Source organism: Aotus nancymaae, unplaced genomic scaffold (assembly GCF_030222135.1).
Source record: "Aotus nancymaae isolate 86718 unplaced genomic scaffold, 86718_ANA_hifiasm-v0.15.2.pri h1tg000010l, whole genome shotgun sequence".
Classification (NCBI taxonomy): domain Eukaryota; kingdom Metazoa; phylum Chordata; class Mammalia; order Primates; family Aotidae; genus Aotus; species Aotus nancymaae.
The window spans coordinates 8,883,838-8,897,277 of NW_026988421.1; the positions used below are offsets into that span (position 1 = coordinate 8,883,838).

The window sequence follows — 13,440 nt, forward strand, 5'->3', positions numbered from 1 at the left end:
TATCCCCAGCACCTGCCTTCAGCATTGCATACAGCAGATGCTCATTAAATGTTGGTGAGTGAATGAATGAATGCAAGCCACAAAGACAGACCCAGATCCTCTCCATCCCCACAGCCACTGCTTTAGCTCAGGCTCCCCCGAGGACCACAGTAACAGCCTCTACATGGCCCTATGACCTCTGGCCTCTCCTCTATCCACCCTCCTCCTCGCTACCACAGGCATTTCCCCAAACTAAATTCCATCCTGACTCTCTTCTGCTTGAAAAGAGGACACGTTTCTTCACACTTCTTGGGCACCAGCAAACTCCCCAGTCCAGCTGTAGGCCCCTCCGAATCGGCTGAGGATCAACACCAGACCGCCACACCTCCCTCCAGTCGCTCCCCACTGACCCGCTGCCTGAACCTTCCGGGCCTCGCCGCAGCCCCAAGCTTTGGCACGTTCGGTTCCTCCTCCCTGAAGCACTTTTGCCCTTCTTTACCCTCAGCAAACACCTAGTCATGCTGCAAAACTCACTGGCGATGCTGCCTCCTCTGGGAAGCCTTCCCAGCTTCTCCAGGCAGAGTCAGGTGCTCTTGTCTTGAGTCTTTTGTTCTCAGCTCAGTTGGGAGAGTTTATCATGTTGTATTGTTCTGTTTCCAGAGCAGCTGTCTCTGCCTCCTTTTCCCCATCACTGCTGGAAGCTGGAGTTGGGGGGCAGGGGGCGGGGTTGGTGTTAATTCAATGCCTCTTGTCAAACACTGAGATATAGTCTTCATATACATTTACTACTCACAGTAACCCCCAAGAGGTGGGTACTACTAACTTCAACCTAAGGAGGCATAACCAAGGCTCAGAGTAGTCAAGTAACTTACCCCACATCACACAGCTGGTCAACAGGCCAAGGGGCATGTCTTTCCAACTTCATGCTCTGTCCCCTGTGCCACATTATGAATAGTCCATGGCACAGAATCAACCAGGATGTATCTGCTGAGAGGCTGGCAGGCTGGCAGGATCAAAAAATGCACACAAAGCAGAAGAGAGGACCCAGGAAGGCTGCGTGACTCCACCTAGACTCCCGCGCTCAGCATGTCCTGCCAGTGAAGTATTAAAGAAACTGACTCATCAACATGGGCACGGCACTCAGGCATGGAGGGGTCCTGAGCCGCACATGCTGGTGCCACATCCCATCCCACCGTGCCTCCCAGAGCCCTGCCTCCCTTGGTTTGGGGGTCTATTTCTCCACCTCCTTTTGGGGCAGCCTGTAAACAGTCGTCTCCCGGCCACCCCTCTTTCTGCACATCCACTGGGTCTGAGGGCTTGAGAGCATGCACTTGGCTTGGAAGGAAAGCAGCCTCCTGGAGCGGAAGCACCTAAAACCATCCAGTGGCAGCCGAGGGCCATCCCTGGGCCGCCATGCTGGGGGAAGGGGGTGGGCTCCTAGCCTTGGCTGCTCCTATTTGGGGCAAGCAGGGCCCCCACACCGCCCTGGAGCCTTCCACCCAGCACTGCAGTGCTGAGCACATCTGGCCACGCCCTCACAGACTCCTGCCCTTCCCTGAGCCCCATCTGCTCCTCCCAGAGCCCCACTTCAGGGTGGGACCCTTCTAGGCTGCTCTAGGGGCCGTGGGACTGCAGCCCAGATGGCGTCACAAGCTGAAGCTTTGCAGCTTCTCCCAGCTGTGCCCCCAGAGGAGGGCCGAGGAGCCCTGCTGCCTCCTCCGCCTCTCCTTCCCCTCCCCTCCCAGAAGAAGTAAAAGAACTGCCGAGCTGGGCCCACGGGACTGAGGGGCCACCTTCTAACTGATGACCTCTGCTCTTGCTCTTCAGGCTGAAGCCAGGGTGGCCCAGCACCTGCCCCACTGCAGCTCACATTCAGGAGACTGAGCAGGACCCAGGGGACCCATCGATGCCTCTGAGTGTCTCACTGGCCGGCAACACGGCTCAGTGTAGTTATGCTCAGTCTGCCCTGGACCCAGTGGGCCTTAGAGGCAAGAGAACAATGGAAACTTGGCCTCTGTAACCAAGCCACGATGCCACGAGACCGCAGAGACCCTCAGCCCGACAACCCAGCCCTTTTCCCCGGTGAGACAGAGAGGCTCATCCGGACCCCACCTACTTCGCCAAGTGCTGCGTGCAGAGCAGGCTGGCGAACGGGCTCCAGTGCGAAGATACATGGTGTTTTCCAAGGGGTGCACTTCTCTAACTTGGGTGGAGGGAACGAGGGGTTTCTGCCCTTCCCTCCTGAGCAGGAAAAGCTCTCAGGTCTTGGGGAAGTGTTGACAGAGGGAAGGGAGCAATTTGGGTCAGGCTGCCCAAGGCGAGTGGGCCAGGAGCATGGGGGCGTCTCACCCGAAAGCCTGAAGAGCCACGGCCGCAGCCCCCACAGGCCATAGCTCGGGCCAGCATTTCTCAAGGGTGCTGTCTCCTGGGCATCCTGCCCCAGGACCAGGGATCCAACTTCCTCCCTCAAGAAGCTCAGCTGCTTCTCCCGACCCATTTCTCCCAGGGCCAACCAGACAGCCCTTGACCAAGTTTCCAAGTCACCAATTCCTAGGGGCCAGCTGTCCGCAGCAGGGAGTGAGAGGCCAGCCCTGAAGAGAGATACCATTTGCGCAGCTCACACCCCTCTCAGCTCATGTCCCACACTCCAGGCTCTTTGCCACAAGCCCCCAGAGGTCAGCTGTGGTGGCCTTGGTGAGGTGAGCCTTCTCAACTTCTATTTCTGGAAATTTTTATTATCAGACCCCTCGCCTGGCCTCAGCCTCAAACAGCTCTCCAAAGAGCTGACAGCTCTGGAAATGTCAGGGTGACCTGCTGACCCCACAAGGCTCAGGAGGCTATGCTGGCGAAGAAACAAGTCCCAGCAGAAGCGTAGTCGTGGCAGCGATGGTCTCCCTCCCAGGCAGGGTAGGAGGCAGAGACTCAAAGCTCTCTCTCCTTCCCAGAACCTCTCTTTTCTCCCTCTCGAAGTCACATCTGTTCTCCCCAAGGCCTGTGGCCTAATGATTACCAATGAGCATGGGGGAGGGGAGTGTGAGAACTCCTGGAGAAAAGCCATTTGCACTGGAAATGTGGGATTGTGTCATCATTTCCAAGCAGCCATGAGAAGCAGGAAGAGGCAGCAGGAAGTCACCCAGCATGTTTGCAAGAACAGAGCATCTGTCGATTCTGTAAGAAGTGCCCTGGGCTTTCTTAGTTACTGCAGCAGGTCTCACAGCGTCGCTGCTCCCCTCCAAGCCCAAAGAGAGAAGAAAAAGCCACAGATGTGGCCAGCACTGCAGCTGCCTGCGCTTAACACCCAGAAGGCGTGCTGGCTCCAGCAGGAGATGCCTGGCTGGAGGTGGGAACCCAGGGAGGATGCACTTCCAAATCATGAGTCCAACCAGGACCTCGAATTCTGGCTCAGGGCTGGGCATGGTGGCTCACGCCTGTAGTCCCAGCACTTTGGGAGGCCAAGGCAGTCGGATCATCTGAGGTCAGGAGTTTGAGACCAGCCTGACCGACATGGTGAAATCCCATCTCCACTAAAAATACAAAAGCTAGCCAGGCATGGTGGTGGGTGCCTGTAATCCCAGCTATTCGGGAGGCTGAGGCAGAAGAATCGCTTAAACCTGGGAGACAGAAGTTGCAGTGAGACGAGATTGCGCCACTGCACTCCAGCCTGGGCTACAAGAGCGAAACTCCGTCTCAAAAAATAATAATAATAAAATTCTGGCCCAGGCTGGGTGAATAATGACTTCCATTTCAGTGAAATAAAATGTTCAACCTTACATCTGTGGAAACTTGCTTTGAAAACCTCCAGGAACTCATCCGAAGGGGAGAAACAGTTTATTGGCTCCCTGGATCCAGGGCACGGCCCCATGGCTGAAAGCAGCTGTGGCGAGAGTTGAGGTGGAAACTACACTGAAGACAATGATAGAACCACAGCTGTCCGGGAGCCCCAGGAAATGGGGCCTCAATCCTAAAACCACTCCTGCCTGGGCAGGCAGCCAGCCAGATCGCTAACAATGCAAATCCCATCATATCACTTACGGCCTTGGGGCTTCCGGACGCTCTTAAAAGAAAGCCCAAGGAGCCCATGACCAAAGCTGCTACAATGGAGCAATGAAACAATGTAGTATTGGATTATGACCCACAGAATAAAACAAATATCCAGGAGTCCACGCAGATATAAATACATGATTGAATAATAAATGGAAGAGACAAATCTCCAGTGCAGAAAAACTCTAATAATTTCTGTAGATGCTCTAGCGGAGGAGGGCAACTCTCCACCCCTTAAGCGTGCACGTAGTAACTTTCTTCCACAGACTGTAGTACTGAAAGGGGTTAAAAAAAAAAAAGGAACTTGGCCAGGTGCAGTGGCTCACGCCTGTAATCCCAGCACTGTGGGAGGCCGAGGCGGGAGGATCACTTGAGGTTGGGAGCTTGGCCAACATGATGAAACCCTGACTTCACTACAAATACAAAAATAGCTGGGTGTGGTGGCAGGAGCCTGTAATTCCAGTTACTAAGGAGGCTGAGGCAGGAGAATTGCTTGAGCCTCGGGGGAGGGGGTTGCAGTAAGTGGAGATTGCACCACTGGACTCTAGCCTGGGCAACAGAGGGGGACTCTGTCTCATTAAAAAAAAAATAACTGTACAGTGGAGACACCCAACAAACACGACCTCAGCCAAGCAACTGAGGTCAATGTCAGCAGTGGTATGTCACGTTGATGGTATGTGCCCTCGACAGGATGTGATGAAAATGGCACTTGATCTCTGTTCTTTCTCCCAAAACCCACAGGCCCAGTCCAATCATGAGAAGAGCATCAGACAAATTCCAATAGCGGGGCATCCTACGAAATACCTGACCAGAACTCCTCCAAACTGTCAAGGTCATCAAAAACAAGGCAAGTCTAAGAAGAGACTGCCACAGCCAAGAGGCAGCTACAGAAACAAAATGGAAATGTGGTGTCCTGGATGGGATCCGGGAACAGAAAAAGGACATTAGGGAAAAACTAAGGAAACGTGTATCAGCTATTGTCGTAGTCCATTTTCTATTGCTTATAACAGAATACCTGAAACTGGATGACTTATTAAGAAAAGCAGTTGATTTCTTACAGTTACGGAGTCTGAGAAGTCAAAGGTCAAGGGGCCGCATCTGGTGAGGGCCTTCTTGCTGGTGGGGACTCTGCAGAGTCTGGAGGTGGTGCAGGGCATCCTATAATGAGGGGGCTGAGTGTGCTAGCTCAGGTCTTTCTTCCTCTTCCTATAAAGCCACCAGTCCCACTCCCATAACAATCCAGCAATCCATTAATCTATGAATGGATTAACCCATTCATGAGTGCGGAGCTTCATGACCCAATCACCTCTTAAAGGCCTCACCTCTCAATACTGCCATGTTGGGGGTTGTTTCAACATGAGTTTTGGAGGCGACAAATACTCAAACCATAGCAACTATAGACTTTAATTATTATAATAAAGATGTATCAATATATCAATAACGATTTTTTTTTTTTGAGACGGAGCCTTGCTCTATTACCCAAGCTGGAGTGCAATAGCGCAATCTCGGCTCACTGCAACCTCCACTTCCCAGGTTCAAGCAATTCTGTGCCTCAGTATTCCAAGTAGCTGAGATTACAGGCGCCTGCCACCACATCCAGCTAATATTTTTGTATTTTTCGTAGAGACAGGGTTTCCCCATGTTGGCCAGGCTGGTCTTGAACTCCTGACCTCATGTGATCTGCCTACCTAGGCCTCCTAAAGTTCTGGGATTACAAGCCTGAGTCACCACACCCAACCAATAATGGTTTAGTAATTGTACCAAATTACCTTACTATCAGTAAGATGTTAATAACAGAAACTGTGTGCTTGGATAAATGGGAGCTTTCGACACTGTCTTCTCAATCTTTCTGTAAATCTAAACTATAATTTTAAAAAACCTATTAATAAAAAAATTCTATCAAAGGAAACAAAAGATAAAGTCCTCAGTCCTTCCTGCCACCCACTGCGTGGCGGCCACCTGGCCCTGCCCACTGGGCCACCTTGCTCTCCTTTCAATTGGGCTCCCCTGCTCTGCCTTCTCTTCCCTCTGGGTCCAGGCACGTGCTGTTCCTCCTCAGCAACATCTATTCTCTCCCCAGCATCTTCAGCACCCCCAGTCCAGCCCATGCATAAACACAGTCAGCTTAAGCTCTCAGTTGCTTCCCTGGGAAGCCATCCTCAGTTACCCAGACTAAGTGAGGTTGTGGGTCGCATCCACCCAGCGGGCTGCACTTCTCCCCCAGTAACTGATCGCTCCAAATCTGTCTTCTCCAGCACTGGATGCTCCTCAAGGGCAGGACGGTGCCTGTCTTCCGGACCTCTGTGTCCTGTCCCTAGCACAGTGATTGGCCCAGAGTAACCCCAAGCATGCTGCTGAATGCTCAGATGTGTAAATGAATGAAATTCAGAAGCAACCCATATACAGCAGGCTCCAGGGCTAAAGGTGAGATCACCCAGTGTGCCCTCTATGACAGGTTGAGAGCCATGAGCCCAGCTGACCTCAGGAATGAAGGACACAGAGCAAATGGGTACCACTTACGTCTGCTGGTGCCAGGAGGCATCAGGGATGCTCTCTGAGTCCAAGATTGCATCAGTAAAAGGTCTGGAGGTTGAAGTTTTTATTTTAGATTTCATTAGAAATCTACTCTAGCCCTTGGATAAGCTTCTTTAAAAAAAAAAATGAGGTATAACTTACATACCAAAAAATAGTAAAATTCACTTTTTAGGTATATAGTTCCACAAATTTTACAAAACATTTCCATCACTCCCACAAAGATCTCTCATGCCTATTTGTAATCAATACAAATCCCAGCCCCTGGCACCCACGGATCTGTTTTCCATTTCTTATTGGTTTGCCTTTTCCAGAATCTCTCTTAGATGGAATCATGTAGAATGAAGTCTTTTGAGTCCAGCCTTTCTCACTTAGCCTAATGCATTTAAGATTCATCAATTTAGTTGCAGAAATCAGTAGCTTGTTCCTTTTTGATGGGTAAGTAATATTCCTTAGCATAGACATACCACAATGTTGACCCTTTCACCAGTGGATAGATATCTGGGTTGTTTCAAATTTGGGGCAATTATGAAGAATACATGCATACGAGTTTTTAGGTAGACATATATTTTCATCTTTCATAGGTAAATATCTAAAAGTGTGATTGCTGGGTCATATGGTGGATTTATGTCTACCTTTATAAAAACATGAGGGGCAGAATATTTGAGAAGAGTAATTGTATTCCTTTCTCCAACACATTTTTGTTGAGCAACTATTATGTCCAAGGCAAACCAAGGGTGTTTCCCCAAACACCTGGGGATGTTCCTGCTCCCCAACCTCTGCTTGTGCTATCTCACCAGCAGAAAAGCAGACCTCCCATACATTTCCTTGTCCTTGGGCCAAGGATTACAGTAGACGAGGCACTGCAGTGGATCCAAGAGGGGTGGAATGAATGTTTCTGCTCTGCCAACAACAGTCTGAAAGATGGAAAGTCCCTCTGCGACTCAGGACCAACAGAGCTGCAGGGAGATGCCAGGAGATACAGGACAGAGAAGAGTTTAATGCTCTGGATGGCATCATCCAGATAAGACAGACTCTGGTCCAGCTCTGGGCCCATCCTACTATTACCCCACGTTCCAGAATCTCATCTGCATGCAGCAATTTTCCCTTCCTCTGATTTATCTACTACTTTTGGACACTCTGGTTTGGCAGTTGGTCATCTACCCTTTGGGCACCTCTTTTATTCTTGCCCTCTACCATGGCCTAGCTTTCAGCACTGTGTGTTCCAGCCAGCAGGAACTCCCTGAGGACAGAGGCCTGATAGCACACCCAGGTGCATTTGGCTCTCCGCAAAATACTGCTTAAGAATGCTCTTGAGGAGGCTTTAATGATTTATAATCAAAATCAATTGCTTGCATGGAAACAGGAGTTTCACATACTTGCCCTAATCATTCACATTATGCATCAACTTGGCTTGTCCACTGAACCCAGATATTTGATCTAACCTGTCTCAATTTCACTGTCAAGATATTTTTTTAGATGAGATTAATATCTGAATCAGTAGATTTTGAGTAAAGCAGATTACCTCCTATAATGTGGGTGGACCTCATCCCATCAGTTGAAGGCCTTAAAGGAAAAGGACTGATCTCCCCCAAGGAAGAGGGAATTCTGCCAGCAGATGGCCTTGGGGCTCTGCTACATCAGCTCTTCCCTGCTCTCCAGCCTGCCAGCCTACCCTGCATGATTTCAGACTTGCCAGCCCCCACAGTCACATGAGCCAATTCCTTAAAATAAATCCCTCTCTCTGCATATATATGTGTATATATATACACACACACATATAAATACATACACGTACAGATCATCCATCCATCCATCTATCCATCCATTCTATTGGCTCTGTTTCTCTGCAGAACCCTAACACGCTCGCTCACACCATGCTTCCCGCCGCGCGTGACATGAGAAGCAGGTGGGCAAGGGTAACCTTGAGATCCGCTACAGCCCAAATGATCAGAGACATGGTCTCACAGGGCCAAACGGTCACCACCTTGTTGGCACCATCCAAAATGCAGCTCACCCCACGACCCAGGGGGCAGAGACCACCAGACCCCTGCTCTCTGGGGGCAGCTGCGGAGGAGGGGGCTTGCGCAATACCTGCTGTGGTCCTTGGCCAGATCTGGGCAGGAGGGACTGGAAGCGTCTACTCCGTCACCAGCGAGGGCAGAAGGTGAAGCTGTGTGTTCTGCAGCCGAGGGAGCGGGACCCACGTGGGCAGCAGCTGGGGAGGTGCTGGGGACACAATGAGGGAATTATTCCACATGGGGCTGGGGTCATTAATGGCACGTTCATCAGGCCCTACTCACCCCACCCAACCCACCCGCCCACACATGGAATGGACTCTTTAAAACCCGGTTTCCTCACCCAGGCCTCCCGTCTACACAGCCTGGCCTGTGGCGGCAACGCAGCGGCTCCCAGGCCAGGCCCTTAAGCTCCTCCCTCCTTAGGCTCCTGCAGAACCGGGTTCCTTTAACAGAGGCATCTCAGGTGTCCGGGACATGCCATGTGAGTTTCCTAGTTTGATTTCTGTTTAGAGGAGAGGACTTCTGTATGATGATTTCTATTCGTTTTTGATAGGCAGTGGAACTCTATGAGGTGAGAACTAAAATACAATTGTACAAATTCCCCGGACTTTGCCCACAAATCCCAAGGCTGAGAAAAATCCAGAGGAAAGGGCTGATGGGTAATCCTGGAACCTGCCCGGCCCAGCTGGGCCGCCTGTGTCCTGCGGGAGGAACGCGTTTCGGAGCGGAGTGTGGCCCTCGGGCAGGGAGCGAGAGCCCCCTGCTGGACATCTGGGGAACCACAACGGCCTCTCGGGATAGCAGAGGAGACCACTCCCCACAAAAGCCAAAAGGCACAGGCTTGGTGTGCAGAAGAGGTTCTGGTTTTCCCCATTGGCAAAAATCAAGGCTAGCAATGGCTTCCTCAGACTGAAACCAGCGAACAGCTTTCAGGGTGGTGCCCTCCCAGCCTCTCCAGCCATCCCTGCTCCTGTCCACAGCGGGGCTGGCCGGGCTGAAGGTGTCTTGGGGTGGCCAGGCTGGAATACAGGGCTCAGCACCGAGGGCCTGAAACCCAGCTTGAGTGGGTAGCTGGGGTTTGTGGTGTCACAGCCCTTGCAGTGAGGGATCACTGCTTCCCTCTGGGGGTAAACACCGCAGGGAGCTCCCAGATTGCAGGAGTCCAGGGTGCATGGGCTTCTGGGCTGCTACGTCTGCCCACTCCATCTTCTCGAGGGCCACCCGAGAGGCTAGCACCCTGGTCTGAAGGGCAGCTGCCATGGGAGCCCACACTGCACACTGGACAGAGGACTCTCAGTCTTGCCCCTAAGTCCAGTCACAGCTTAGCAGATTCTGCAGGTCCAGCAGGCACTGCCCAGCCCCTTACTGCCCTGGCCTCAGAGCTCCACGAAGGCAGGGGACACATCTGCCACCTCCACCCCAGGATCCCAGCCCCAGGCCAGGCCGCCCACAGCGTGGGAGCAGAGCCAGGGCTGGACCCACGCTGCCTGCTCCCTCGGGGTCCCACAAACAGAGAAAAACAGAGCCCAGGGAGTAACGACCTAGGAAAGCCTAGAGCAGGGCAGTCTGTGGGCGAACAAAAGTTACAAGGGCTTGGACGAAACCCAGCAAAAGAGCAAAGTGGGTTTGCAGACGGAGTGACTGGCCTCCTTTGTCAAACTTTCATTTCTAACAATTTGGGCAGTGGCTGAAATTAATTATTTTGTACAAGAATGATTCAAAATGAATAATGCAAACTACAAGGGGCTCCTTACAAGAGCTATTTTGCACTTTGGAGGCCGACATGTTGGAGGCCAACATGTTTCATAATCAGCAAACGGACCACGTACAAACACAAGCTGCTGGTCCAACACTTACAAACGCAAGCTACTAGCCCAACACGTCCCTTTCTCCAGACACTACACTGGTGCGCTCCTCCCTCCACCACACACTTCCCACCAAGATTTTACTTAGTTTAATGCAAACTGAGGAAAGGTGGTTCTGCGTGTGGTTCTGTGACTTTAAGGTACTGTTTATCAAACTGCAAGGAAGGATCTCTGTCTTGGAAAACAGTGGCAGAGGCGAGAGGAGGGGAGGGGAGGAGAGGGGAGGGGAGGGGAGGGGAGGGGAGGGGAGGGGAGGTGCCACTGTAGATCTATGGCCTGCTGTAATCACAGCAAGGCCAGCTCTGTGACAGCTGACAGTCCTGGGATCTGATGCAGAGGCCCCAGGCTACAAATCCATTCCCTGCTCCATCTCTGAGAACGCCCTGGGGCAGCACAACCGAGGTTCACTCACCAAGCTCCCCGCCTGCCCTGAACACCCACAGCTGCTCCTGCTCCTGAGGGGCCACCTGGCTGCTCCTTCCTCCCTTCCCTCTGTTGGCCCCAACTGCCATGGGCACGCCCTTCCTGCGCCAGCCGGGTCCCATTAGCCAAAGGCACCAAACAAGTGTGACTCAACAGCTCATTTAAGAAAGGAGCCTCCCCCTCTGCCACGCCTGTTGGCTCATACCCAGGGGCCAAGGAGGTCAGGCTCCCACCAGGAAACACTCAGTGACTCACCATCCCAGTTCCAGCGCTAACACGTGGGCCCCCACAGACACCTCCTGGGCCCCACAGAACGCCTCCTCTTCCCTCCTGACCCTCCTCTTCCTCCCACAATTTTCCCAGCTTGGAAGTGGCACCACCAGCCCGCCAGGCCCAGGCACTGACTTCCGGTTCTCTCTTCCCCTGCCCCTCATCACTCCTTCCTGCTGAGTCACCTCCTTCTCCTTCTGGAATCTGTCCTCTCTGAGGACTCCTGAGTACCCTGCTGTGCCTGCTTTCTGTTTTGTCCCCTCAGATCCAAGACCCCAGAGCCACCAGAATGACCCAACTCCAGTTCTGATCAGGTCCTTCCATTGGAGCCCTCCCTGACTTCCCATGGCATCCGGAAGCTGGCCCTTGAGGAGACAGACAGTGTCCATGGAACTTCCCCTGAGCTGCCAGAGGGCGACGCTGTCCCAGCAGAGCGAGCAAGCAGGTAGCAGCAGCCAGCTCCTCGCCCATAACCCGGGTGAGCTCCCGTCTGCGTTCAAGCCTCCTATGACCAGCAGTGACTTCTCTTAAAGACATTGTTCTCAGAAGTCAGGCCCTTAACACATGCCCAGGACCAATCCCAGGCCTTTGTGGAACCTTCCAGACAGCTGCCAAACCCGGCCCAGAGAGGGCAGGGCACTGACATGGGGTCCACGCTTTCTGTGGTCTCATTCTACCTGCTAGTGTTATCTCACTGTCTTCCTCCCCCGGGAAGCCAGCCTGGGTTAAACGTCTGGGAGGCCTTTTTCCATTGAAGGAGTTCATCAGCGTATTCCAGACCTTATTGGAAGGACGAAGAAGCTGAATTCAAATTCATGTAGAGCACTTATATTTTTGGAAGAGGAAGGATGTATTGATTTAAATTCAACCTGCTGTTTCTTTTGGTTTAGGACAGAGTTGACAGCAATATAAACAACCACACTTTTAGCAGATAGCCACGAGTTACTGACTAAGACGTTCTTTCCTGCTAAGCCCAGCTGGACAAGAACTCAGAATCCATCTCAACATAGATCCCTAGGGAACCACTTCCAATGGACCAGAGACGATGGATCAGGAGAATTTGCTATCCCTGACTAAGGACCTTGCTAAGATCCTCACAAACAACTGGTCATTGGTCCCACTGACCATGAGGCTGCGGTCTCCAGCCACACAGACGTCGCTCCAGGGTTCACCTTCAGCCCGACGACGGCCCTGCAGGTCTGGCCGCAGTGAGACACTGTCAGCAGCTGGTGGCCTTTGATTCCCTGCTCGGGGCTTTCGAGTTCTGGGCAGATCCCTCACTGAACTGACAGCACGTTTCACTTCAGAGATCGGCTGGAGCTGCTAAGTTAAGCCCTTGGGCAAGGACTAACACCAGAGTGGCCCGGCCCGTCACGGGAGGGTGATAACAACCCCCAAGGTACAGGCCGAACACATGGTCCTGTTGGGCAGATGGGCGACAGCACCTTATCTCCCATTTCGCATCGCCATCTGGAAGGCATTTAGCACAATGGCCCTTCCTCCCAGGCCTTCTGATTTTTTTCTTCCCAATCCCCAAGTGCATCTGATATCACATAATAGGGCGAGCGTTAAGGCCAAAGACTCAGGTCATGCTGAAAGTGAGATGCAAACTGCAAAGAGGAAAGTGCTGTAAAAACTGTGGGTTTGGAGAGCCAGGCTTGGTGGATACAAACGCCGGACAGCCAGTCCCACGGAGGCCTGGGACTTGGTAAAATGAGACTCAGTAATGGCAGATAGAACAGGCATCTGTCAGAGGCAGCCACTGAAAAGCCCCAAAGCCCAAATCAGAAGGTGCTGAGAGGTGCTTGTGAATTGGCTGGAAACTTCGAGGCAGGCACATCCAGACATTTCTGGTCGCTGGTAAGATTCAATGGCATTCGAGCACCAGCCAGTCCACGTGAAAGCGTGAGCAGCCCCAAACAAGCTGATTTGCAGATTTCCAGTGGGCGCTGGGCGCCTGCGCAGTTAACCCTGAACTGGCTGGTCAGTTCTTCCCCGGCACACGTCTATCCACTTTACCTTCACGGCATGAGCCTGTGCTCAGAGGAGGGATGTTATTTTCAAACTTGACCCAAGCAAAACTTGAGCAGGAAGGAAAATATTCACCAAGGGAAAAGTGATAAACACCATCCCAAAACCATAGGCAAGGCTTTGGTCTGGCTTGGATCGTCCAAGTTATGGATCCCCATGCTTGGTCATCAGCAGCAGCTCTGTGGGCCCTCTGCCCAGGGGCAAGGCTTCCTTATGCCCTGAACAGTCTGGGGATGAGCCCTGGTTTACAGAAGCTCAGGGGTGGAGAGACAAGGGAT

The 13,440-nt window shown here is 52.3% G+C and overlaps 1 protein-coding gene across 11 annotated transcripts in view; it reads right to left on the reverse strand.

Annotated features, from left to right (window-relative positions):
• TACC2 (transforming acidic coiled-coil containing protein 2) overlaps nt 1–13,440 on the reverse strand; it is a 251,580-nt gene that overhangs the window by 100,239 nt on the left and 137,901 nt on the right. For all 11 annotated transcript variants that reach the window (XR_010341737.1, XM_064373782.1, XM_064373779.1 and 8 more), the window contains one exon: nt 8,647–8,781. Coding sequence is in view for 10 of the 11 variants with exons in the window: in XM_064373782.1 (XP_064229852.1) it covers nt 8,647–8,781 (135 nt within the window). In the remaining variant the exon portion in view is untranslated. The remainder of the gene's footprint in view (nt 1–8,646; nt 8,782–13,440) is intronic.